General features: G+C 40.8%; 3 protein-coding genes and 1 long non-coding RNA gene across 9 annotated transcripts in view; 2 read left to right on the plus strand and 2 right to left on the minus strand.

The window, feature by feature from the left end:
• The window catches only part of TMEM62 (transmembrane protein 62), a 27,226-nt gene extending 19,377 nt beyond the window's left edge, over positions 1–7,849 (plus strand). The window contains exon 14 of the mRNA XM_015864621.2: positions 7,724–7,849. Within this exon, the coding sequence (XP_015720107.1) occupies positions 7,724–7,741 (18 nt within the window). The 3' untranslated portion in view covers positions 7,742–7,849. The remainder of the gene's footprint in view (positions 1–7,723) is intronic.
• PTGR2 (prostaglandin reductase 2) lies at positions 1,260–11,320 on the minus strand. 2 transcript variants are annotated; one of them, XM_015864635.2, is made up of 9 exons: positions 11,177–11,320; positions 10,540–10,658; positions 9,748–9,939; positions 8,674–8,844; positions 7,849–8,058; positions 6,999–7,120; positions 5,936–6,023; positions 5,390–5,429; positions 1,260–4,080 (listed from the first exon to the last, which is right to left on the minus strand). In XM_015864635.2, the coding sequence occupies exons 1-9, from the start codon at positions 11,211–11,213 to the stop codon at positions 4,016–4,018; spliced, it is 1,044 nt and encodes a 347-aa protein (XP_015720121.1). In that variant the 5' UTR covers positions 11,214–11,320; the 3' UTR covers positions 1,260–4,015. The 2 variants fall into 2 exon arrangements, 1 of the variants encoding a protein (XP_015720121.1); XR_004307379.1 differs by lacking the exon at positions 6,999–7,120 and having other exon boundaries at positions 4,004–4,080; positions 11,177–11,317.
• A 51-nt stretch (positions 11,321–11,371) lies between these two features.
• MIDEAS (mitotic deacetylase associated SANT domain protein) overlaps positions 11,372–22,603 on the plus strand; it is a 59,191-nt gene continuing 47,959 nt past the window's right edge. For 3 of the 5 annotated variants that reach the window (XM_015864588.2, XM_015864592.2, XM_015864595.2), the window contains exon 1: positions 20,241–20,432. The gene's annotated coding sequence lies outside the window, so the exon portion shown is untranslated. Of the gene's footprint in view, positions 11,800–14,286; positions 14,331–19,035; positions 19,124–20,240; positions 20,433–20,996; positions 21,119–22,603 lie in introns of those variants that run through there. The other 2 variants (XM_015864589.2, XM_015864591.2) reach the window with 2 other exon arrangements.
• LOC107314876 lies at positions 19,534–20,223 on the minus strand. The gene is made up of 2 exons (XR_001555651.1): positions 19,946–20,223; positions 19,534–19,855 (listed from the first exon to the last, which is right to left on the minus strand). It is a non-coding gene; the product is annotated as an uncharacterized LOC107314876 (long non-coding RNA).

Raw genomic sequence — 22,603 nt, forward strand, 5'->3', positions numbered from 1 at the left:
GGAATCCTGCCCTATGCTGGGAGGACCTCATAGCTCATATTCTAAAGGTACACTTATTGCAATTCTTTGTTGTTTGATAGAAAAGCAAAACTGAACTTGTTCCATGTTAATTCAGATTTTTTTCCTTAATCTCCAGTATTCTAGAACTTTAGTAATAACATGTTAACTTTCTTAGTAGAGCTATACAACTTAACATGGGAAAACTATTTACCAATATTTGCTTGAAAATCTATTTAAATTGTTTATCTCAGCAGAATGGAAGTTTTCAAAAGCACGTTGGGAGATGGCTTCTAATTTAGCTGTCCCTATACACATGAGCACATGGTTGCCCAATTTAACTGCAGGTAACAAAAATCACAAAGTATGTGAGTTTTCCCTTAAAATGAAATGTGTGTATATATAAGTTACATGAAATATAGCCTGTCTCTGGGAAGACAGCGCTGGTCACTTAAGAGAACTGGTAATAAATAGACTAAGCTTGGATAAATATGCAGATGATATTACGATAAATCTGAAAGCCACCCTATAAAAATATGCCCTTTCTCTTCTGTTGTTCTGTGGCACCCAAAAGACGTGAATCAATGTGATGGAGTAAAGTGAAATGTTCTAGTGATAGCAGGATCTGTGCTGACCTCATTAATTGCCTAGTTTGGGTCCTTTTTCAAAATTGACCTCTTCTGCTCACTAACAGGATGCATTCCTCTTATGTCAATTAGCATTACTTTAAGCAAAATGTCAGTGTTGCTTTTTCCAGTTCAGGGATGAGTCAAGCCTAGGAAGATTTTGTTTATCTTAAAGTTTATAAATAAAACAACCTTGGCATTTATTAATTCTAGTATGTAGCTCTTCTTAAAATAGTATCCTGTGTCTGTTGGGGGTAAGCATAGGAGCCTAGACAAGCAAGAGTATCCTTGCTAAGCTGTTTGGTAAGAGGACAAAACATGAAGTCAGCAAAGCAAGTAGCAGATCACGGACTCAGACTGCTGAAATACACTACATCTTGCCAGCATTCGTGTCTGCCCTTGCTTAAGCTCATCTCAACTACCATGCAGTGTTTCTGTATGGTAAGCCTTCATGCACAGATGTTGGTCCTCTAAAGTTGGTGATGGTGATACATCTAGAGTGGCTTGGATTTTCCTTAGCAGTTATTTGTTACTCTCTGTTATGTGAGACCTCCCCCTAAGGTGCAGAATGTATGATTGCCTAAGAGTCACACTATCACAATAAGAAATAAAGACAAGGTTGCAAAAAAAGATATGTATATATATTTTATTTACAAGTATAGGCACTTTGTTTAAAAGATTTTCTTCCTTTGATTTTTATTTATTCTGAGGAGAAAACATTAAGCCAGGTTTCACAAATATAGAGAAGTTTCCTGGATGTTGAGAGCACTATGATGAAGTCTGCAACTTTTTTCACCTGTAGTCATCTGACTTGTGCTGACAGAATATTCCTCTCCATTAGTTACCTCATCTGCTGGAATGCTGCAGCAATCAAGTTGCCTTTATTACAGTAAGGAATTTATTTCTCAGCATGACCTCACTCTAGGTCACCTTTCTCATCATCAGACTTTAATAGGCTTACAGTGCACATGGATTACTAAGCAATTGCTGTAAAAATCACAGTGTTGGGAATTTTTAAAATTTAATCATATTTTCAGTTGTGAAAATTAAGATTCTCGAGCTGCCCTTCCTGGAAGGTGTGTCAGCTCATTGTCCTCACTCATATGTGCTCACTCTAGAGTAGGTCTTTAGCAAACAGTGTTCAGAAGTCCAACATTTGTACTTTGGACGAGCAAATGCAACTCTGGAAGTATAAGTAGGTTGCCTTCACCCATAACATGTGAAAATGTTTTAACACATTTTCAGCAGTGATTATTGTTATGCTACTTTCCTTATGTTCTTGCAATGCAAACTTACCACAGGTTGTGGATGAAATCTCTTCTGGAACATACACATGTTAAGTAACCAGAATGCTTTGGATTAAAGCAAAAGGGTCTTCAGTTTCAAGATCTTAAGGCATTTTTTTTCTCAAAATATTGCTGAAACTAGATAAAAGTGGTAAATTGGAGGAAGCCAAATATAGGGAAATGTAAGCAAGAGAATGTTTTAATTTGTGTGAAGAACTGGGCTGTTTGGTTTTTTGTTGTTTTTTTTTTTTTACATTTGGAGATGAATTTTAGGATTGAACTGGACTTGAGGAGGAAGAAGTCGATTCAGGAAGATTGTTACAGTGCATTAGGGCCAACCTACTGCCTGGTGGAAGTTTTACTGCAGAAAAGGGCATGCATTGCATAACAGCCTCCAGGCTGATGCTGTTTCAATCTAGAGTGGGTGCATGTGGGAGAAGAAAAGGAAAGGCAATAATTAAACCACATGATTCAACATACCACCACACTCAGTAGAGTATCTGGTTCTGTTTGGAAAGGCTGTATTCCCATTAGCTCCCTCCTCTCTCTCTCTCATCTGAGTACAGATTATCAAGTCTTTAAGTGCTGAAATTTGGGCATTTCAGAATGAGTATCATCTATAAACAGTCAATAAGCAAGAATTCATGGAATTTCTTTCATCTGATACTTTCCATCTCCATTTGCCAGTTACAATGATACTGATTTTTATTCCACAACAATTTTGACATCCCTCCCAGCATGATGTTGTTACTAGTGAGTTAGTGATGTTGATATTGGATTGAGAATTTAGCTGGATTTGAATGTAATCCTATAATGCAGGTGTCATTCTCTTCAAAGCCTGCAGCATTAGTCACTGTATGCTTCCTTTCAGGGTCAGCTTCAGTAGTATGAAATCAAGGGACTGTTTTTCGCATCACTCACAATGACATTAGGTGGTTCTGATATCTGTTCTCTTTCTACAGTGTGCAAGAAGATTTAAATGCCGGATTTCATGAATAGTGTTTCACTCCTAGTTCTTGGATTCCATTTAGTTCAAGCCTAGATGGATCTAGAGGATCTATTTTCAGCCTACCCTACTGCGTGGAAGCACTCCTCTTAAAGGCAAATATTTAAAACCAATAGATTATAAGTTAGAATGTCATAAATTATCCTAATCACTAAACAAATGTGTCAATGGTTCTAGATGTACATAATGATGGAATTCTAATGACTTTAAGGTAATTACCTGTTCTCTTTGCAGCTGTTCTATTTTGAAGACGCATTTAAATTGCATCAGTCTCACATGGCTTGAGGTTATATTAGTCAGACTTTGAAATGCTGGCTCACTTTTCAAGCTTCCAAAATGGTAAAAGAGCGCTGTTACACCAAAACAAGCTAGCCCTTATAGCTGGACCTTCCTCTGATGAAAGTCTCAGGTGGCATGCAAATGGAATTCTAAATGAACTAGGTTGAAGGTACCCTGAAAGTAGGGTATATAATGATACAATACAGAGAAATGGGAAATGCAATCAGTGGAAGCTTGTTCCAGATGGCAAAATACAAGTTTCTTTGATATTATTGAACTTTAGTTGTAGAAATGGATTTTTTGATTGCTCTTATCCGAAAAAAAGGTTTGAACACTTACAGTTTTAAGATGATAGGCAGATTGATTGGACTGTCAAGCTAAGCTTGTAGTGGTAAATGAAAAATTCCTAGAGAAGTTCCTGGGCTCTGAGACAAATCAGCATAGGAATAACACACATGTACATAAGTAAATGCTTCCAACATCCCAAACCAGGTGGCTGCATACAAATTGCTTATTGGAAATTGTTCCTGAGCTGATCTAACTTTCAAACCATACCCATGAATTATTTGCTAGTGTGCTAATTGGCAGCTGTCAAATCACGTCAAATATTTTACCATTTTTAGTATAAATTACTGCATTCCTGTTTTCATTTCTGTTCAGTTTATTAGCATCGGTTCTGCCCTAGCATCCTAGAATGCCTTCTTTCAGTATATACTGAACAACTTAATAGCTTATTTAAAGTGGATATTACTATAAGTAAAATTTGCTTATTCCTATGGAATTTTTATAGAATCAAGTTACTTTTCCCCAAGCAATGACTTTTACTTAGAAACTAAGACGATCTGTTTTCCAATATTGCCTCCGCTCATCATGGACTGGAAAGCAGCTTCAAGAGAAATAATGAAGTGAGTTAGTTCCAAATAAAATATGCCATGTAACTTCTTTTAAAGTAAATGATAGAGGCAATCTGATGAAGTAGTTCCCCAAACAGGAGCAACTATGTATTTATTATTAATGATATGCCAAATTAATGGAGGAAAAAAACAAACCAAACTAGTGAAGTAAACTGCCACACTTTGTGTGTGTGTGTTTTTTTAATCAATTTTTAAGTACCTATTTCACCCAATCAAGTTAATGATGATATTTTTGCTTTTGTTATGGGCACACAAATGCCAAACAAAATAATGAAGCATGACTGAAGAGCCCACAAATGCTATCAGTTTCACAAACCTTTGTGAAATGAACGGACATATAAGTACTGTGCTTGAAAGTATCAACAATAAATGAAAATGTAGAAATAAATAGTGTGCCCCAGTGGCGCAGTGGTTAAAGACGCCGCCTTGCAACACTGGGGCCCGTAGTTCGAATCCCCCCTATGGCGCAAGTGGTAGAAGTGCCGCTCTGCTACACAGAGGCTCGAATCCCGGGGGCTGGACTTGATGATCTGTAAGGTCCCTTCCAACCAGCACGAAACTATGAAACTATGAAAATGTCTATTGTTATGTTTGGGCCAATGCCTATTTCTACTGATTTTCAGTCTTAGAGAAATAAATGGGCTACATCATATTCTTTCCTGTTACTCATTAGGGCTGCATTCTTACAATGTGTCTTGAGTCACTTGTCTCTTTACCTTTGTCTCACTGAAGTCATAAGACCCCGTGGTTTTTATATTCATTTTAGAATTTTGGAAGAGGCTATAGGCCTGTTTCTCCCAAAATATTAATTCTGGTTGCTTTGCCATGGTTAGTATGTTTTCCCTTTCCTTGTGCATAGCTTTCAGTTTATTTGTTGTTAGCAGATCCAGTAACAAGTACTGTTAGAGACTGACTTTTTTGGTTTTTAAAATGTAAGTTCAAAGCTTCCAAAAGACCCTTCTGTATACAAGATCCAAGAAATAGGCAGCACCTTAAGTCAGTAAGACCAGGATGACTGTGAACTGCTGAGGTAACGGTTTAAACACTTTAACCCAACTCCCACCTCCCCAGATTCTAAATCTGAGGAAAGAAAACCTGCAAAATTTATATGCAATAAATTTTTAAACATACAGTGAATTTCTTACAGAACACTGTAATAACTTGTGATTTTTAATATCTAAAATATGATTTTTAGCTTTATGATAAAGAAGAATCTCAACTGACAAATGGCTTCTACTATTGTTGAACTCGATGTTTTTAGAAAGTGTTGTAAAAGCTTACCACCGATATTTGCTAAGCCTTCTACCACCGTCTCTCTGACCTGTCAGTACAAAAAAGTCCTTTTAGTTTTTGTCAAACAAGATTAACATCTCTTATGAACTGCCACAGCAATGTTACAGATTCTCTTGCTACAATGGACCGTGCTCTGTTTCAGCTACCTGCATTCCAATATCAAGATAGAAGTGAATACCTTGATAAGGCTACAGCTAGTATAGTTCTTCAATCAGGACTGGAAGATTTGTGCTCATGCCAACATTTTGTATTTTGGAATTTTTCTACTGATCATCTGTAGAATCCAAAACTAATTTAGAAAGACTTTACAGGGAGAAAGATACCAAGAACCTGTCATACTGCAGCTCTACCACTTGTGGGAGGTACTCACTATGGGTACTACTTAATAAGCTTTCAAGTGTACTTAAGCATTCTTAAGAAGATCTCTCTTTGATCCTGGATCACAGTAAAACAAAGAAATGGTGGTATGAGTATAGGGAGCCTGATCTGAGGACATAACATCAAAGGCCACAGATTAAATGTAGAAATTCCTACCTTCAGTTTGCCTTCTTGGATCCACTGACAAAGCTGTATTACGCTAGCTTCTTGTTTGTCCATGTAGTTCAACACCAAGAATCTTTCTCTGTGAAAGAAAAGAATGAGCCTTGAACAAGCAAATGTCCACAAAATGCAGACTTTTTTTCAGTAATAGAATGAACAACAGGCCTGAAACAAGATGATAAGAATAAATTAAATTTTTAGCTCCCCAAAATTTTGCGTATGGTGCTGTCACAGCTGCTTACAGCAATGAAGGGGAACTGAAATGATCATTAAAAAATGATAGTTGTAGCAAGGCACTGATCAAAATCTCCCCTGCCTTCTACTAAATATTGTGGATTTTAGTATTCTTGGCAATTTTTTTAAAGCGTGAACCACAATACCAGGGAAATACAATAATTTTAATTAGAGTTCAGTCCATTTGAACAGGAACCAAATGTCTCCCCAATGTTCTGGAATGCACTGAATGGGAAAACTTTTAGGACTTTGCTCCTAATCTCTGCCTTTGCTCCACCTGAGTCTCCCTTATGGAAGATTCAGCTATTCTCAGAGTCATAAGAACAGCTCAGTGTTTTTCCTGTATGTATCAGTCACACCCATGGCTCCCAATATCTGATGAAAACCCAAATACTAAAACTGAAATTTAAACACAATCACGGCATCCAGCTGCATCCTTTCATTTAAAAAAATACTTAATTTTCTCTCTGCCTGAACCACTACACTTGGAGAGAGAGCGTGTTGCAAAACATCTGAGAACAGAACCATGGTAACACATTCCCTTATTTTGAAGAATCTTTCAGAGACTCCAAGACTAAATTAAGCAATCACAAATCTATGTTAACATGTAACATTATCCTTTCCCATTTTTATGCCATTGCGGACAAATGTAAAAGAAAGAATTTAACAATGCTATGGTTTTAGTTTTTTTAGTATTGCAACATTCTGTTGCAATTACGCGTGTCTGGCGTGGATCTAGAGTCTATCTTCTGAACATCAGGCTCACAAAATCTGTAAGCAATCCACTTAGAGCCCGGTCACAAGTTCCAAAGGAGAAATGTACCTTGTAATGTTTCTTTCTTTCTGTATTTTTTCTGTTTCAGGAGGCAATGGAGGAGGATAAGGCACATCTTTGTTATACTGAGAAATCTGTCCACACAGGATGATATGGCTGTTCTGATTCATCTATTTGGGACAGCACAAAGTGAGACAAATTATATTGGTCTCATAACCAACGTTTTCTAGAGATGTGCTAGAATACATCACAAAATTTTCACGCGTGTCCTTAGTCACCTCTCCTAGAAAAGAGAATTTCAGTCCCAGTCACCCATGACAACCATTAAATAGAGAAATGCAGACAAAGAGTGGAAAAACATGCTATGCAGTATATGTAGCATTAACTAGGAGGAATATAATAAGTAGTTTTCTTTTACCATGTGCCTTTTTTTTGTCAGGAGGGGGAGTAATAAGGCAAAGGAAGCTGGATACAGGCTGTGATTTAGAGATCCCAAAGACAGCACTGCAGTCTGTACCTCTCTGCCATGGAACACAAACTTGTTTCATGTTAACATGAAAGAGGGCTGGTCAAGAGCACTTACAGAGGTCCAGCAGAGCTGACAGTAAAGCAGTACTAAAAGATTACTCCACTAACAGAGAATGTTTTAAGAATGTTTCTGTCTCCTGGCCAAAGAAGCAAGTGATCAGAAGTAGAAACACTATTTTCACTAGTGTACTGTACTGCTAACCCAAGGAACAGGCACTGATGTCAAATGTTTGATTTCTTATCAGGATCAGTACCAAAATTAGATCAACAAAGTGGAAAGCCTATTCTGCTGCACTGCAAGCTTAATTCAAAGCTGGGCACACAGACTTTGGAGAAGGATGAGTATAAAGCTGATAGTCGGCATAATCACCTGGCTTATAACTGTATCACTGATGTCTCCACCAACATTGTCGAAGTAAACATCCACACCACCTGGGCAGAGTTCACGGAGCTGCTGTGCCACATTCCCTTTCTTGTAATTGATAGCACCATCAAACCCCATTTCTGAGACCAAAATGGAGCACTTTTCGTCTGTGCCAGCAATACCCACTACTCTAGAGCATCCCTCCAGATGGCCAATCTATTGTTAAAACAAAACAAAACAAAGCATTGAAGATAAGTTGATCATCTTCCCCACACATAAACATTAGGAATGTCTCATCCCACTAAACTCAAGACAGTAAAGTGTAGTGTACATTCCCATCCCATGTGACATAACTGCAGCAAAAGTGCCTTTTGTTGTTTGTCCCTCACATGTAGAGAAAGGGCAGTTCCCAACAGAATTATGCTGTCTTTCCAAATCACTGACTGTAGAATTACCAACACTTAGCAGTACTGGAGAGACAATGTGAAGAAATATTTACTGCAACTGATAATATAGGAAAAAAGGAAGTTGCCAGTCAACTCAAAGACTGTCTCCAATTGGCAGACTACTATAAAAAATGTACACTGAGTGTATGTTTTTATAGTATCCACTTCATTCAACTTGGACCATTTTCTGCTATCCCAGTTTCAGGAAACCTGAGTTTTATACCTAAAATCTCTTAGTGAGAGTGTGAGACAAATCTGTGAACCTTCCCATGAAGTTATACTTGTTTGCATTTGTAATGGTTTTATCTGTATGTTTACTAATCATCGTGTTCCAGAACACAGTTTTAGTATAACTGCATGCCCTTTGTGTCTTCAGCCAACCTACCTGGCCAGCCAGAGAACCGCAGGCACCGGCTGCTCCACTCACCACCATGGTCTGATTGGCACCCGCAGCCACATGGCCTTTCTCTCTTATACCTAGCAAGGCTGTCAGTCCTGTCAATCCAGCTGCACCAAGAAAGTAGGAAAGGCGTCCATTCACAAGTTGAGGAACAACCTACAAAGCAAAATCACGTGTTGTTCATTTCTTCTAAGGTGAGGTTTTGCTGTTTGTTATTTCATTGATGATACGAGACTAATTCAGGATATTTACAAGGCAGGGTACAACAGACAGAGATAAGCTAGCTATAAACTAGTTCTACCTTAACAACAAGTTTATATGAAATGAGACAAAGATTATACATCCAGAGTTTTATAAAAAGGTTGTGAGCAAAATCACTCACAAGAGCTTCAGTGATGGAAATATCAAAAAGTGCCCAGGAGATGAGAAGTCTCAGGCAATGGCAAACTATCCCTCTGTTAGCACAAAGGACAGAATAGCAGCGTTATCAAACATTAGGATTGCAGATCAGTGGCACAAAAGGATCTTAATGGAAATTTCTTGGAAAATGTACATGCTTAAAATACAGTAATTTTCTCTTTTATGTGATCAACACAACATAACTAATGTACTTTTACCTCTCCACATCCAAGTTAATATCAAATACCCTACCTTCTATGGAAGAAGTACAAGCTTTCAATAACACGTTGGTAAATAAATTGAATTAAATGTGCCAAAAACCTTTCGTGACTACACTTCCATATATCAGGAGTAGATCTGCCTAGAATTAGGATAACAGAATTAATTAACAGAAGCAACCTTGGGGAAGCTTATTAAAAACACAGCAAATGAAATAATACGGGAACGCCTGACAGCCAGCAAAAGAATTCGCCTTTTTCTTTGTTAAAAGCAGAGAAAACTGTTGCAGATTTTTCAGACTGTGAGTTCATCTGCCATTTGAGAATGGGTTTCTTCATTAATACCAACTTGGTTTTGACTCAGAAATAGTATCATTAATTACTCTTTTAAAAATATACAGATTTATGAAAATAAAATGGTGACAATCTGGGTTTTCTGTACCTTTTGTAGCAAGCTTCCATCCAGAATGGCCACTGTCTGCCAGGGCCAATTGAAGGAAGTGACGATGTCTCCTTTAGCAAAGTTATTATGCTTGCTCTCCTCCACAACCCCAATGCCCCCACCATCGGCAACTTCAGACAGCTGCCAAGGCAGGAGGTAATCTGAACCCGTATCTTCATTCATTCGGCAGCGCTGAAAGACAAGACTTTAATGAGAAGCTCTGGTGGAACACATCACTTGGTTATAAGAAGTTCAAATGAAGCTGGGGATGAGATGTGTNAAAACACCAGACACAATGGGCTACTCAAAAATCTCTCAGTAACCCCCAAATATTCACAATTTTCTCTTAGATCTTTCTTCCCCTGCTTATTCACTCAGTACAAAAGGGAAGGGTCATTTTAATCTCCTTCACCAGTGTTACCAAAGTTAACACATTCTACAAACACTGCCTGAAAGTCAGCCTCATAACAAAGACAACTGGCTTGGAGCTGGCAAGGTTCCCACATACATACACACAACTGCACAAATCACAGAAATGTAGGATTGTGAAAAACAGCCAGAAGTCATTTAGTCCATCTCTATGCACTGGAGAACAGCAAAACAAATTTACAGCATCCCTCACAAAGAGATGCTTTACAAAACCACTTGGCATTGGAAATATTTTCTCTCTATTTCCCCATGTTATACTAGAGATTTAACAACCATTAACTTCTGTGTTAAATATCATAACAGGTACAGAATTTAAGGTAATTTTTAACCAGTTTCTGGCTTCGTTGTAAGCTCATCACCTACCATGTATGGATCCACAGAGAGATACAGGGTTCTAACACGTACTTGTCCCTCTTGCACTGTGTCTGGTATTGTACTTTGCTCCAGTCTGAAGTTTTCAGCCACTGGCACTCCATTCTTACCTAGAATTAGCAAAATAAGCGAATCAATGCAAAGCTTCCTTTAATCAATAGGGAAGGCATTTTTAATTACAGTAGTCCCTTTTACAATACATTAGCTTGTCTCTGTTCACAGGTATAAAACTATCAGCTAACACAGCAGACTGAGATTTAAGCAGGTATACTCCCACCACCCAAACTGAAGACACAGCCAGAACAGACATTCCAGAATGCTCAGTTAAACCCTCCTGACTATTGAGGACTAATTTCTACAAGAATTATCTCCAAAGGCTAATGAAGAGACACTGAGTCTCTACTCCCAGGGTTTTCCCATACATTATACATTATTTTTCTCAACCAAGAATTCAGAAGTCTGTATGTGGAGATTAGATAAATACACTTCATAACAAACTTTGTTTATTGTTGCATACTGTATTAAGATACGCAAATCTGAAGTTAGTTTCTGCTTCTACTCTCACCACTTCAGACTATTAGGCAACCATGACATACACACTGCTCCCTTATTGCAATAAAATACATACCGGGGCGTGAGTTCAGCACTACTCTTTGTATAATCATCCCTGCTTTTGCAGCGATTTCACACTGGACTCCTACAAAGGAAAACACCGATTGAAGGGCGGAAACACCGCGTGAAGAGCAGGCCGAGCCACACGCCCCCTGCGCATGCGCACAGAGCCTGCGCGCCGCGTGCCTCTACTTAAAGGGCCCGAGTAAGAGGATGAGCCGTGAGGAAGCAGGGCTCTCATTGCACGTCCCCAGGCCTGTCCCACACAGCTGTGGGGATGACTTGCTCTGTGGGAAAGGCAACCTGCTCTGTGAAGTGGGCACTGTGTCCCTGGAAGCTGCTGTGTTGTGCAAACCTACCACTAAAAGGGCTTGGAGAGCTCTTCCAGCTAATGGTCTTGGTGACTGCTCTGCCTCGTGCGTGAAGGCAAGGCCTTTCTGCTATAGCATCAGCCATGGTGTTTCAGTATGTCCAAGAGAACCATCTCATTTGTGCCAACATAACAACATGTTCTCCGTGATGTGAAGTAATGTACTTGGTACTGGAGTAACAAGAAGACTTACACCTCCATATTATTTTCTCAGTAACATCAGTTGGACTAATGAGAGACCAACACCATCGCTAGCACTAACTCTCAAAGTAAGTTTTCAAGGCTGAAGTTTTTTCTGTGCTTTTGATGGGATGTATCTTGTACAGGGATGGCCTTTACTAATGATGACTACTCACCTGCCTCGTACATGCAAGAAAGTAGCGTTGGCTTCTGTAATAGTTACTCCTGTAATGTTGTGTGTCATTTAAGGAACAAACAGGAAAAGATTACATGTTACGTGTTATTGTACTGTAACTTGATGACTATTGATAGTTGAAAGAATACTGATGAAAACCACTTCATATGGTCATAGGTGCATTTTTTTTCCCTATATATTATACAATGGCAATACTTCTTTAATGACTTCTGTGTTTACATGAAGTATTTAAGTGAGCAGTGAAAATCTCTGGACAAGCCCACTTTGTCTTGCCTGGCCTGCAGTGGCTTTGTATCCTCTCTAAACAAGGTTATTGTGAAAGGTGTTACAGCAGTCACCTGCAGTTTTGGCTGAACCCTTATACTCCCTCTTCTTCACTGACTGCTGCTTGCTTGGAAGTGAAGTTGGGAAATAATCTTAGGTGTGAATTTAAAGTGCAGTAGCCATTCTGCACTGACTTGCCTTGTGGATATGTGTTCTATGTTAGGAATGCCTTTTTGTGGTTTGGCTTCACCTACCTCAGACTAAGCTAAACCTCAGAGAGTCACCTTTAGTGTCAAATAAAACTGTCAATGAAGGCAGGCCATTGTGGAATAGCTATTACATAATACATATATTACCACATACAAACAAGGCTAAATCAACCTAGGTGTCACTGTTTTAAATTCAATCAGAGATGGGGCAGAGGTGAAACTGGGGACATGGTTAAGCTGGAAGATAGCTATGGTCCTTGCTGACAAGCTATTGCTGAGCACCCAGATCAGCAATGTCATTCATCTGAGTTTGGCCCTTCCTTCATTGCACAGATGTTCTTCCAGATTCAAGGTTTTCTCTGTACAAAAAAAGGAAAGAAGACTATTTAGCTCCAAAAATCCCAGCTGTTGCCTGTTTTTATAGACAGCTATCTGTTTCAGAATGGTTAAGACAATATTCCTATTGGTTTTGTTGAAGTTAGTGTTAACAGTTGAAGCAGAACTCAAAACATCAAGCTATAGAGGCTTTTTGTTCTTTCTTCAAAACCATCCGACTGTGAATAGTCTTTTTGTCTGCCCTTAACATAGAAAATCTTATATATTCCACCCAAACTGTGAACTTAATTGCTTTTTAAGCACCAGGTAATTCTGTTAATTTCCCAAGATTTGCTGGGCTCTTGGATCATACTGGCAAGAGCATGTAGAAATAATTTGCTTTTACACGCTTCATTGTTCACAGGTAATTCATAATGTTCTTGTTAATTAGTGTCACTAAAGTAGGTAGAAGATGATTAATACAGATGTTGATTATGTAAGGGAAGTTTTGGCTATCAAAATTCCCTGGGATATGCATAAGATCTGAATGACACCAGACTCCTCAGCCTGACTGCGGGCAGCAGAGCTGCCTAGGAAGTCTTTGGTTTCTTCTTACCATCTTTGATACCATGTTGCTATAGCATTCCATTTCCTGACTTGTTTAGAGGACAGCTCCTTAGTTGCTGGTACTGATTGTTTGTTTGTAATAACCATTAATGGATAAATTATAACAATTCTGCCAAAAAAAAGTGTTACAGCATCACTGACACAGTGTTGCAGAAAGTGAGTCAAGACTGTGATGTGGTGGTGAGAAATAGGAGTTGCATCACCAGAGCAGACTCTCCAAAGCAAATGGATATGTGTTCTTGCTAGAGCATCTATCAGCTAAACAGGCCTGCCTGGGAAGACAGGAGGGGAGCAAGGGCTGCGTAAGAAATATGTCTTATCTTAGGCCATTACAGCCATTTGTAGTGACTGTCTGTGTAATAATCTCACATGTGAGCTAAAAAGAAAGAAATTAATCTGAGGTCAGACAGCTCTTTATCTGATTTTATATCAGTGATATATTATGTTGTACAATGCAGTTTAAAGGTGATTTGTGAGAACTATTGGCTACAAAAAATGTCAGGAAAGGTAGGACGGCTGGGGAAAGCAAGCTATCATCCTCAGGTTGTCTGCTTATTGATTGTCTCTGCTATTGTAGTTTTTGCTATGCAAGTCCCATTTAGCAGTAAGAAACAAAGTTCACAGTGGGCCACAGGTGAACTGAGCATTAGCTTAAGGCAGAGACATTTGTGGGGATTCTTTACAGCTGCCTTATGAGGATAGTGTCTTCTAATCACTAAGTGGGCTCCACCTGTTCAGGGAAATATACAGATAAGTGATTGCCAGTGTTAGCGGTAACTGATGCCACAACTCATCTTTCTTTGTCTTCATCTCAGATTTTTTCACATGGGTTCTGATAGGCCAAGAGGCATAGGTAGGATCTGGATTTGCTCTGTTGCTTACAATTTTTATGATGCTAGGAAGGCTTTGATATATAAACAGACTTCATTATTCAAAACTACTGTTTTTTATTTGTGTTCATGCAGGAGACCATCTGCAGAGCGTCTTGAAGAATAGCATTTGCTTTAAGGTAAGTTCTTCTGTTAGTAAAATAAATCAATAACAAGTACTGTCTTGTGAAAGAGGACTACAGATTTTTGAAGCCTTGAGGTAACAGAAGACACATTCTTAAGATAACCAAATCTCTGAACACAGCTTCCTTTGGGCTGCTGAATATTTGCAGAATGCTTCTCACCCATTCAATGAAAGAACATTCCCTTCTGGAATGTCATCTGGTTGTTATCGCTCAATTATTAGCAACTTGGATATCAGCAAATCAGCTGTTTTATTCCATTGACCTGGAAATAGACATTTGCAAAGTTTTTCATCTGTTTCCTCTGAGGAAGAGTGATCAGTAAGCGCAGGTGGCCTAGGAGGAATTAATGGTGTCAATGACTATTCTATGAAGCCTTGCTTGCCTCCTGTTATTATGGGTAGTATTTTGTTGGATGTTTGACACTCAGGTGACAACTGTTTGACTCTCAGCTAAGAAACTGCAGAATAACAATGGGGTTTTTCTTTTAGAGGTATTGGTAACTGACAAGTCTGAGTCAATTAAGCGATACTTGCATAACATGTTTTATTTGGTGCATCTGGTTGGCAGCAATTAAGATGCTGTCTGAGTATCAGAGCTCTGTGTCAGACAACCTACTGCTCAGTCACCCTATGTTTTTCATGCATCTTAATAAAACTAAACAAACCTACATTCCGAGTACCACCATTACTTCTTGTGGTACTCAAAGACACCTCACTGTGTGTGAAGAAAGAGCAAAGAAACTAATTCTGCTGTAAATCAAACGAGTACATTTAGCTAGAGTGAGTGGTCCTGCTTGGTATTTCAATACCTTTTTCTAGTTGTTGCCTTCACAGATCACATGTTTTCCTCTCTGTTCTACCACAGATCTCTTACATTAGCTCCTTGCAGTTGCCCCTATTCTCTCAGTCCTCTGTGGCTTTAAGGAGCTGGAGAAGGACCTGCAAGTTTTCTGTATTATCAAACACACTGTACTTTATAACAGAGTTAAAAGTACAGGGGAGCACAATTTGGCATTGGAATGCAGTTTGGAGTAGTGACAAAATGAATCTGGCATGCAGGTGTGACAGTCGGTGATCCAACTTGCTTCTGAATTTGAAAAGAATAAAAGCTGTGCAGCAATCTGCCAGCTATACTGCAGGGTAACTGTGGTGGCAGAAAACCTCTGCACATCTGATTAGCACAGATGTTTGCTGCCAGCACAAGCAAACATGCAGGGTCAGAAAATAGGGATTAATAAGCAGAGGAGTAGGCTGGGTCATCAAGGTGCGTAATCACATGGTTCCACATTACCCTCTCTATTTTGTATATATCTGTTGCAGAAGTCTTAAACGTGTTGATATCTGCCATTGTGATGGATTTAGAGCCTCTTCTCCTTATATAATTTCCTTATGGGATGAAATAGGAATGGAATCCCTGTTGAACAGTGTACTGTATGCTACATGTACAAGATTGCTTTCTTATTTCCACCTTGCTCCTGTATTTATATTGCATGTGTTTCTGTTAAATTGCAATGGCACTGAGTTATTACAGCTACAGTGACACTACAGTTTGTTTGGGATGTGAGCTTGAACAGTTATCAGTGTCAAATCATTTGAAGTGAGCTTTGAGTCTGTGCCATATATCAGCTGCTGAAGCTCAGAAGTTCCCTACTCATGTTCTCCATAAGAGCTGACTTTAATGGTGCATATATATATGTATACACACACACACACACACACACGTATTTACACCAACATATGTGATTCTGAATTGTACATTAGGAGTATACATAACAGGAAGACTGTGTGCTATGCAAACTTAACAATGAGTTTTGTTTTTAATAATGTCAGTAGTGCTGATAATACTTGCTTTTGTGGGCATAGAATTTTGTTTTTGTAAAGGAAAGTCTACCTTGTAATTACTAATTCCAGTCTTTATTTCTGTTGTTACCCTGAGCTCAGTCAAGCTGTGAATATTAGTTCTCAGCATTTCTTTTCTCCATGCTTTGTTGGTGGGTTCCTAGCTCATCTTCTTGGACCCTGAGTGCTTCTAAGGGTTTGTCTGCCTGTATTCCAAGCCAATTGTAATAGCTCATCTAGTCATCTTGAGAGGAAAAGGGTAGAAGCCTTAGTGGAAATTACCCACAAAATGAAGCCTTGGGGTTGGCTTCTGTCATATTTGCTCGAGATCTGCTTTATGTTCTTGTATGCGGCCCTGCCTGAGTGACACTGCATCTGCATTGCAGACATGCCTGGCCCTGGAACCTGACCCTGAAGCACACAGCTCTTCTCCAAATGTTTTTTTTCTCAGTTGTTAACAGTGAATAATGTTACCACACCTTATTGTTTTTAAGAGAGAGAATGTGAGATTCTGGGGAAAATGGTAATAAATATAGAAAGGACTGCAAAATGTTTAAGGCTACATAACCCAGTAAAGCCAGGAAGGAGGTTTTGTTGATTCTGGTTCTCAGCTTGTCATATAGGTTCAAACTTGATAAATTATTGAATTGTATTTCTTGCTCTGGTGTCTGAGCTTCTAAAAGAAGTGTTCTAGCAATGTGAAGAACTTCTTTGCATGTGGTCTCTTTTCTAAACCACAGTGTCCCTCCTTTTCCCTCATGTTTACACAAACACTCTGTAAACACATGTTTTTTCACTAAGCAAATCAAAGCTTTGCAAAGCAAGCCCAGAGTTTTAATTTTAAACTCTGATATGGAGTGTAAAATAGATATGCAAGAGTATCCTTCCCTTTTTGCAAACTCAAAAAGAAAAAAAAAAAAGGCCAAATCTTTGCCTACTCCTCTACATTGTGTATGAAAGGATCTAGGCTTGGCAATGTTGGAAGGCTGGTGTTAAGTCTTATCTGCCTGCTTTCTTTCCACGCTTTACATGCTCAGTTCTCTCAGCCACATGGGACTCCTGCTGCAGCACATGACTGTCCTGGCTCTTTACTGTTGATAAATTTGAGCAGCATATTTCTTAAACTGGCGTGCTCAAAACTGGAATCAGTATTCCAGATGCACGTATCAATTAAAGGGAATAATCATTTCCCTTGTTCTAGCTCTGCTCTGGGCTGCTTCTTTTTCTGCTTAGGTTGCTGTTAGCCTTCACTGCAGGCTTGTTTTTACTTCAGTGTCTGCCAGGAACCCCAGATGGTCTTCAGTAGAGCTGAGTGACCTGTCTTTCCCAGCCTGTGCAACAGCAAAGGTTTAGTCTGGCCAAAGTGCATTTGTGTGTAATCATCTTCTAATTAGCTTATAGTGACGGTTTACAGAGGGAACTGATAGCTCCTTTAGTGCTGGAGCACGTCTAAACTGGACTAAACAGAAAGCGGACAGGACTCGGTCCCTGCTCTGACTTGGTGGAAAGAGCGCCACCTGCTGAGCGGATGAGCCAGTTGTGCAAACACAAGTACCTAAAGCAGCCTTTAATCCAAATTCTGACTCACTGCAATGTAGTTTTTTAATGATACGAGTCGATGTTGTTACAGCATGAGATGTGTCCATACAAGACAAAGAAGCCGTCTAATCTCCTGATTTAATGTAGTAATAAAATAATGACATACCAGGAAATATGTTTGTATTAAATTTTGTCACTGTAAAATTGGTAGAAGTGCGGCCTGCAAACAGTTTCAGCATATGCAGGTAAAAGAGATAAGGGGGGGAAAAGAGACATAAAGCAAAAGCTGCTAATGCAAGGAAGAAACAGTGGCAGGTTCTGGAGATGTGAAGACTACACAGTACAAGGAACAGAGGAAAATAATGAAGAGTGTATATTAGTAGAATCTTTACAGAACGCTTCATAATACTGTTTATTGCTCAGAAATGACCACTCTATAGGCACTCTTTGTTCCATAGTGTCTTTGAAATGTGATTCTTCTACTTTGGACATATAAGCTGGCTGGTGCCCCTACAAGCTGGTCTATTCTTAACCTTCTTGGAATGTTAAGGAAGAAGCACAATCTCTTCCTTTAGGTTTTGCACCTTACTGTGTCTTTCAGCTTTGACCTTGCTGTTACTTCGTTGCCTTTGGAGCAGTAAGGAATAGATTGCTAGCTACCATATATACAATTCAGTAGACAAAGGACAACAGTGTTAAGATACCACCATAGGAAGCACGCTCCGTACTTTGTGCAACCTTAGCATCTGTAGCCAGATGGTGACGATCCTGGCATTGTCTGCTGGTCTTATGTGATTATGTATTGTGAAACATGGGACACTGCTCATCATTTCACTTCCCAAACCCTAAACAGGTGAAGTATGAGACGTATGTGTTCTGGCCGGAAGGAAGGGCTACATTTCACTGTTACAACACTGTGATTTATAGTCATAGCAGACTTTCCCCACACACACACGGCAGAAGCTAAGTGGTTTCAATGTTATCAATATATGATGTGCCTTGTGGTGAAAACAGATTGCCCAATATTTTGTAACAGAGAAGGAGATGACTCCATATTATGGGATTTGTCTTTTTAGTCTGTATTAGGGCAAATTAAACCAGTTGGTTGTATTAACAAATCGAAGCCTGTCATTGTTGATGGTTTTTGAAGAGTAAATGCATTAAGGGCAGCAGAGTTTTCCTGGAATGTTTTATTAAGCCAGTGTTATGTCAAATGATGTCTTCAGTTGTGAAAGAAAGAAAAATGCTTTACTGAAAGTACCTCTGGCTGCTGTTTTGCTCCTCACTTCCACATCCCACTGTTGTTCTCTGTTCTGTGGCAGGAAAAGATTGGGCGTGGTAATTAGACTTCTGACCTGGGACTCATCGCACAAACCCAGCTATGCATCAGATATGCTTCATAAGCTATGGGTAAGTTGCTTCTCTGCTCTCCCCTTTCCATGCATCTGGTGAAAAGTTCTGCACAGCAGCCAGGAATTATTGTGAAAGAAATGCCAACTAGTGTCCTCTACACAAACTGGTTGTGTATTTCGCTCTGTAAAGCAGTGGGTGGTAGAAATGAGATTGCCCTGCTGGCCTGAAAAAACGCTACGCCAGCCTGCACGTGCTCAATGATCCCAGCCTGGAGGAAGGTAAACATGGCAAACACGGCTACGTGCACGTTGGGAGGGAAAGCTTTGCCATTTTCACACTGCTTGGCACATTTCACCGAGCAAGAGTCTAATCTTTGAATCTTTGCTGCCTAAGTGTTATTTTCAATTCTGCAAGTTTTCTCGGTTGCTTCTGAACTCAAGTATTGGTGGCAGTCTACAGGGGGAGCAATGACGAAGCAGCTGCTTTATTTCCTGCCTTAAGAGGAGCAGCGTGTCTGCATTTGCCAGCTTGCTGTTTATTTTCAGCCCAACGCAACAGAGGAAGCCATATTCCAGCAGACGAGCTGAACGCTTTTAGAAAGCTCAGCAGTACTGCAGGAAACGTTCGACTTGGAAATAACATTCCCTTTTTATTTTTAGTAAAGCTAATTTTCAGGAATGCGCTACAAACAGCAGCGATGTGACCTAAGGGTTTGCATTAGCGGCGAGTCCGTTCTGCCTTCCTTGTTTTTCCCCTCTTACAGCTCCTTCTGAAGAAAAAGCAAACGACCTAAAAAGGGGAAACGGAATAACGTGTTATTTCTGCTATAAATGGTTTCTTAAGAACAAAGCCCTTTTAAGGATTTGTGCTTGCTCGTACTTAGCTCCGGGAGCAGGGCCGCGGAGCAGGGTGGCAGCGGGTCGTGCTGGCGCTGAGCTCAGGGCACGGAGCCTGCACGCTGTGCCAGCTGTGAGCACGGCAGCGCTGCGCTTCCGACTCGGTGCTGCGTGCTCTCGTCGCTGTCGGGGATTCCCCCTGTTCCCCGCTCGCAGGAGGGGCAGGGCCCCGCAGCTGCCACAACCGACGCGAAATGCCGGCGGGAGCCGCGCTGCGGCTGCGAGGGAGGAGGAGGAGGAGGAGGGCGGGAGGAGGAGGAGTTGAGGAGCCCGGGCCCGGGAGCCTCCCCGCTTACCGCACTAGGAAGTGACGCTTTCCCTGAGTCCCGGAGAGAAAGAAACAAAAAAAAAAGTTTTTTGGTGGATTTTTTTTTTCTTTCCGCTTTTATTCTTTCTCGGTGGTCTTTCCTTCTGTGTTTTCTCGTTGCAATCTGCAGCCCCGGAGGCGCCCGCCGTACCTCGCAGCGCAGGTGAGGAAGCACGTTTTGTTCCCTCTCCTGCTTTCCGCGGGTTTATTTTCTTCGCACGAGTTGCTTCCGTTCTCCTGCCATTTTGGAGCGGGGGTGCTTCTCCCGGGGCTTTAATTTAGGGGTGCGAGCTGTGGCTGCAGGATGAGCTGCACTAGTACCTGTGCAGCCGCCGGGGCCGCGCAGCTCCGCGGGGCCGAGGCCGGGACAGCCGGGCGAGCTGTGCCGGGCCGCCCGCTGCTGGGGGCCGCGCTGGGGCGCTGAGCTGCTCGTGTTTCCCTTACGGGAGCTCCGCGGGCGCTCGGGGGGCCGCTGTGCCGCCCGGCTGCAGCGACGCGCAGAGGATGCGGCTGCGGCTGGGTAAGACCGTCCGTGTGTGTGGGGCTGCTCGGGAGGGCGGGTGGCTCCGGGCTTCCCTTTCTGGCTCCGTGTCGGAGCTGGGGCGGCTCTGGGGGCTGCGGGTGCAGCACCGTGACTCGGGGCGCTCGGTAGGGCGCGGTGCTCGCCGTGTGCGCGGATTGTGTTTCTCTGCCGGGATTTACGCAACGGAGGGGGTGGGGAGGAATTGATTAGATAATTTGTGCAAATCCCGTGCCCCTAAATGTACAGCTTTTTCTCTGTCAGCAACTGGGAAGGACTGATTCTTTGCAGTTTACCAGTCAGAGCTGACAATACACCCACGCACATATGTGAGTGTCTTATATAATACTTATGGTTTTTTTACCAGGCGAGGTTTATTTTTGGTTTCTAAAGTCTTGTGTGATTGCAGCCTTCAGAATGCAAGAAATATTCCTTCTGCTCGACAGAGATTGAACTTGGCAGCCTCTTTAAAACAAATAAATCATCATGGCTGTTACCAGAAAGAAGCTGTTTTCATCCTGAGTTGGAGTGCGGTAGAAGGGGCTGTGTGGAGCGAGCTGCAGGCAGTCAAGGGAGGGAAAGAGCGAAAAGAAATGTCCTAATGCAGAGACTGGTATTAGGTTGTTTGGAGGGCGAGACTGCAGTTCCAGGCAGCAACAGCAGCAGCTTTATGACTGTGTGTAATTACAGAGTGATTGCATAGGACAGCATTGTTGGAACGAATACGTATGCATGGGCCATTGTGCAAGATTTCTGTGCTGAACAAAACGTAGATTTGCATTGCAAATGCTAAAATGAGAATTTATTTTGTATTGAACTGCCACGTTCCTCATAGACTTCGCTGAAGAATTAGAAGTGGGGAAAAAGAAGTGGAGTGAGGCTGGTTGTAGAAGACACAGCTCTGAAATACTCAGCAGAAATGCCACCTGTAGTGCCTGCAATCTCAGGGGACACAGCAAGCTGGTTGAATCTGTGGGTTTGCTTTTCTGAAGTGATCGTGCAGAAAGTGAAAATCAGTCAGGTTTGCTCGTAGTCCTGCAGGTTTCATGTAATTTCTGATGTCATCTTTTTTCTTGTTTGCTGGTGTGGGGGAAAAAAATCTCTGTGCTGAGTTCAGCTGCCTTGTGTGGAAATGGAGAGAAGAGCACTGAGGAGAGTTTCTGTGTCAGACCACAGAAAATCACGAGGTTGAAAGCAAAGCAAGGCTGAACATAAGTTCTGAACGTGATGTTTCAACTTAAGTGGTTTTTATGAAGAGTTTCATATTGCTTAGTGATCTTGCTGGCAGTGAAACTGATAGATAGGATGAGGTGTTGGGAGTGTGCCACAAACTCTGCAGAAGGATGGTTTTGACTGAGACTTTGAAAGGTGATCAAAATGATGGGCAAAGTCATTGTAGATACAAATGAGAGTGCCTAAGATTGGATTTTCAAAGATAATGGTTACCTGTAATTTCCATCAGTTTAATTTTGTTTGGAAGTCCTTGGAATTTATGAAATGTGTGATGCAAAAGATTTCAGATCTGGTATTCAGAAATTTGCCTTTCCAGAATTAGAGAAGATTTTCTGCAAACATTGTTTTTAGCTGTCATTGCTGAGGAGGTGATGGATGCTGGGAAGGCTTGTCTTGAGCACTGCAATGGAAACTGCTATAAAAAATGGAAAGTTGCTTTAGAAGTTCTTGGTATTCCATTAGAACATACTATTTTGGTTAAACGCACAGACTGTCTTACTGTTGGTAGTTTCTTCACACTGCCATCTAAATGCTTTGTGCATATGTAACTTTGCTAATGAAGAAAATAATGATGTGCCAAA

The sequence above is a fragment of the Coturnix japonica genome, chromosome 5 (assembly GCF_001577835.2).
Source record: "Coturnix japonica isolate 7356 chromosome 5, Coturnix japonica 2.1, whole genome shotgun sequence".
In the NCBI taxonomy this organism is placed as follows: domain Eukaryota; kingdom Metazoa; phylum Chordata; class Aves; order Galliformes; family Phasianidae; genus Coturnix; species Coturnix japonica.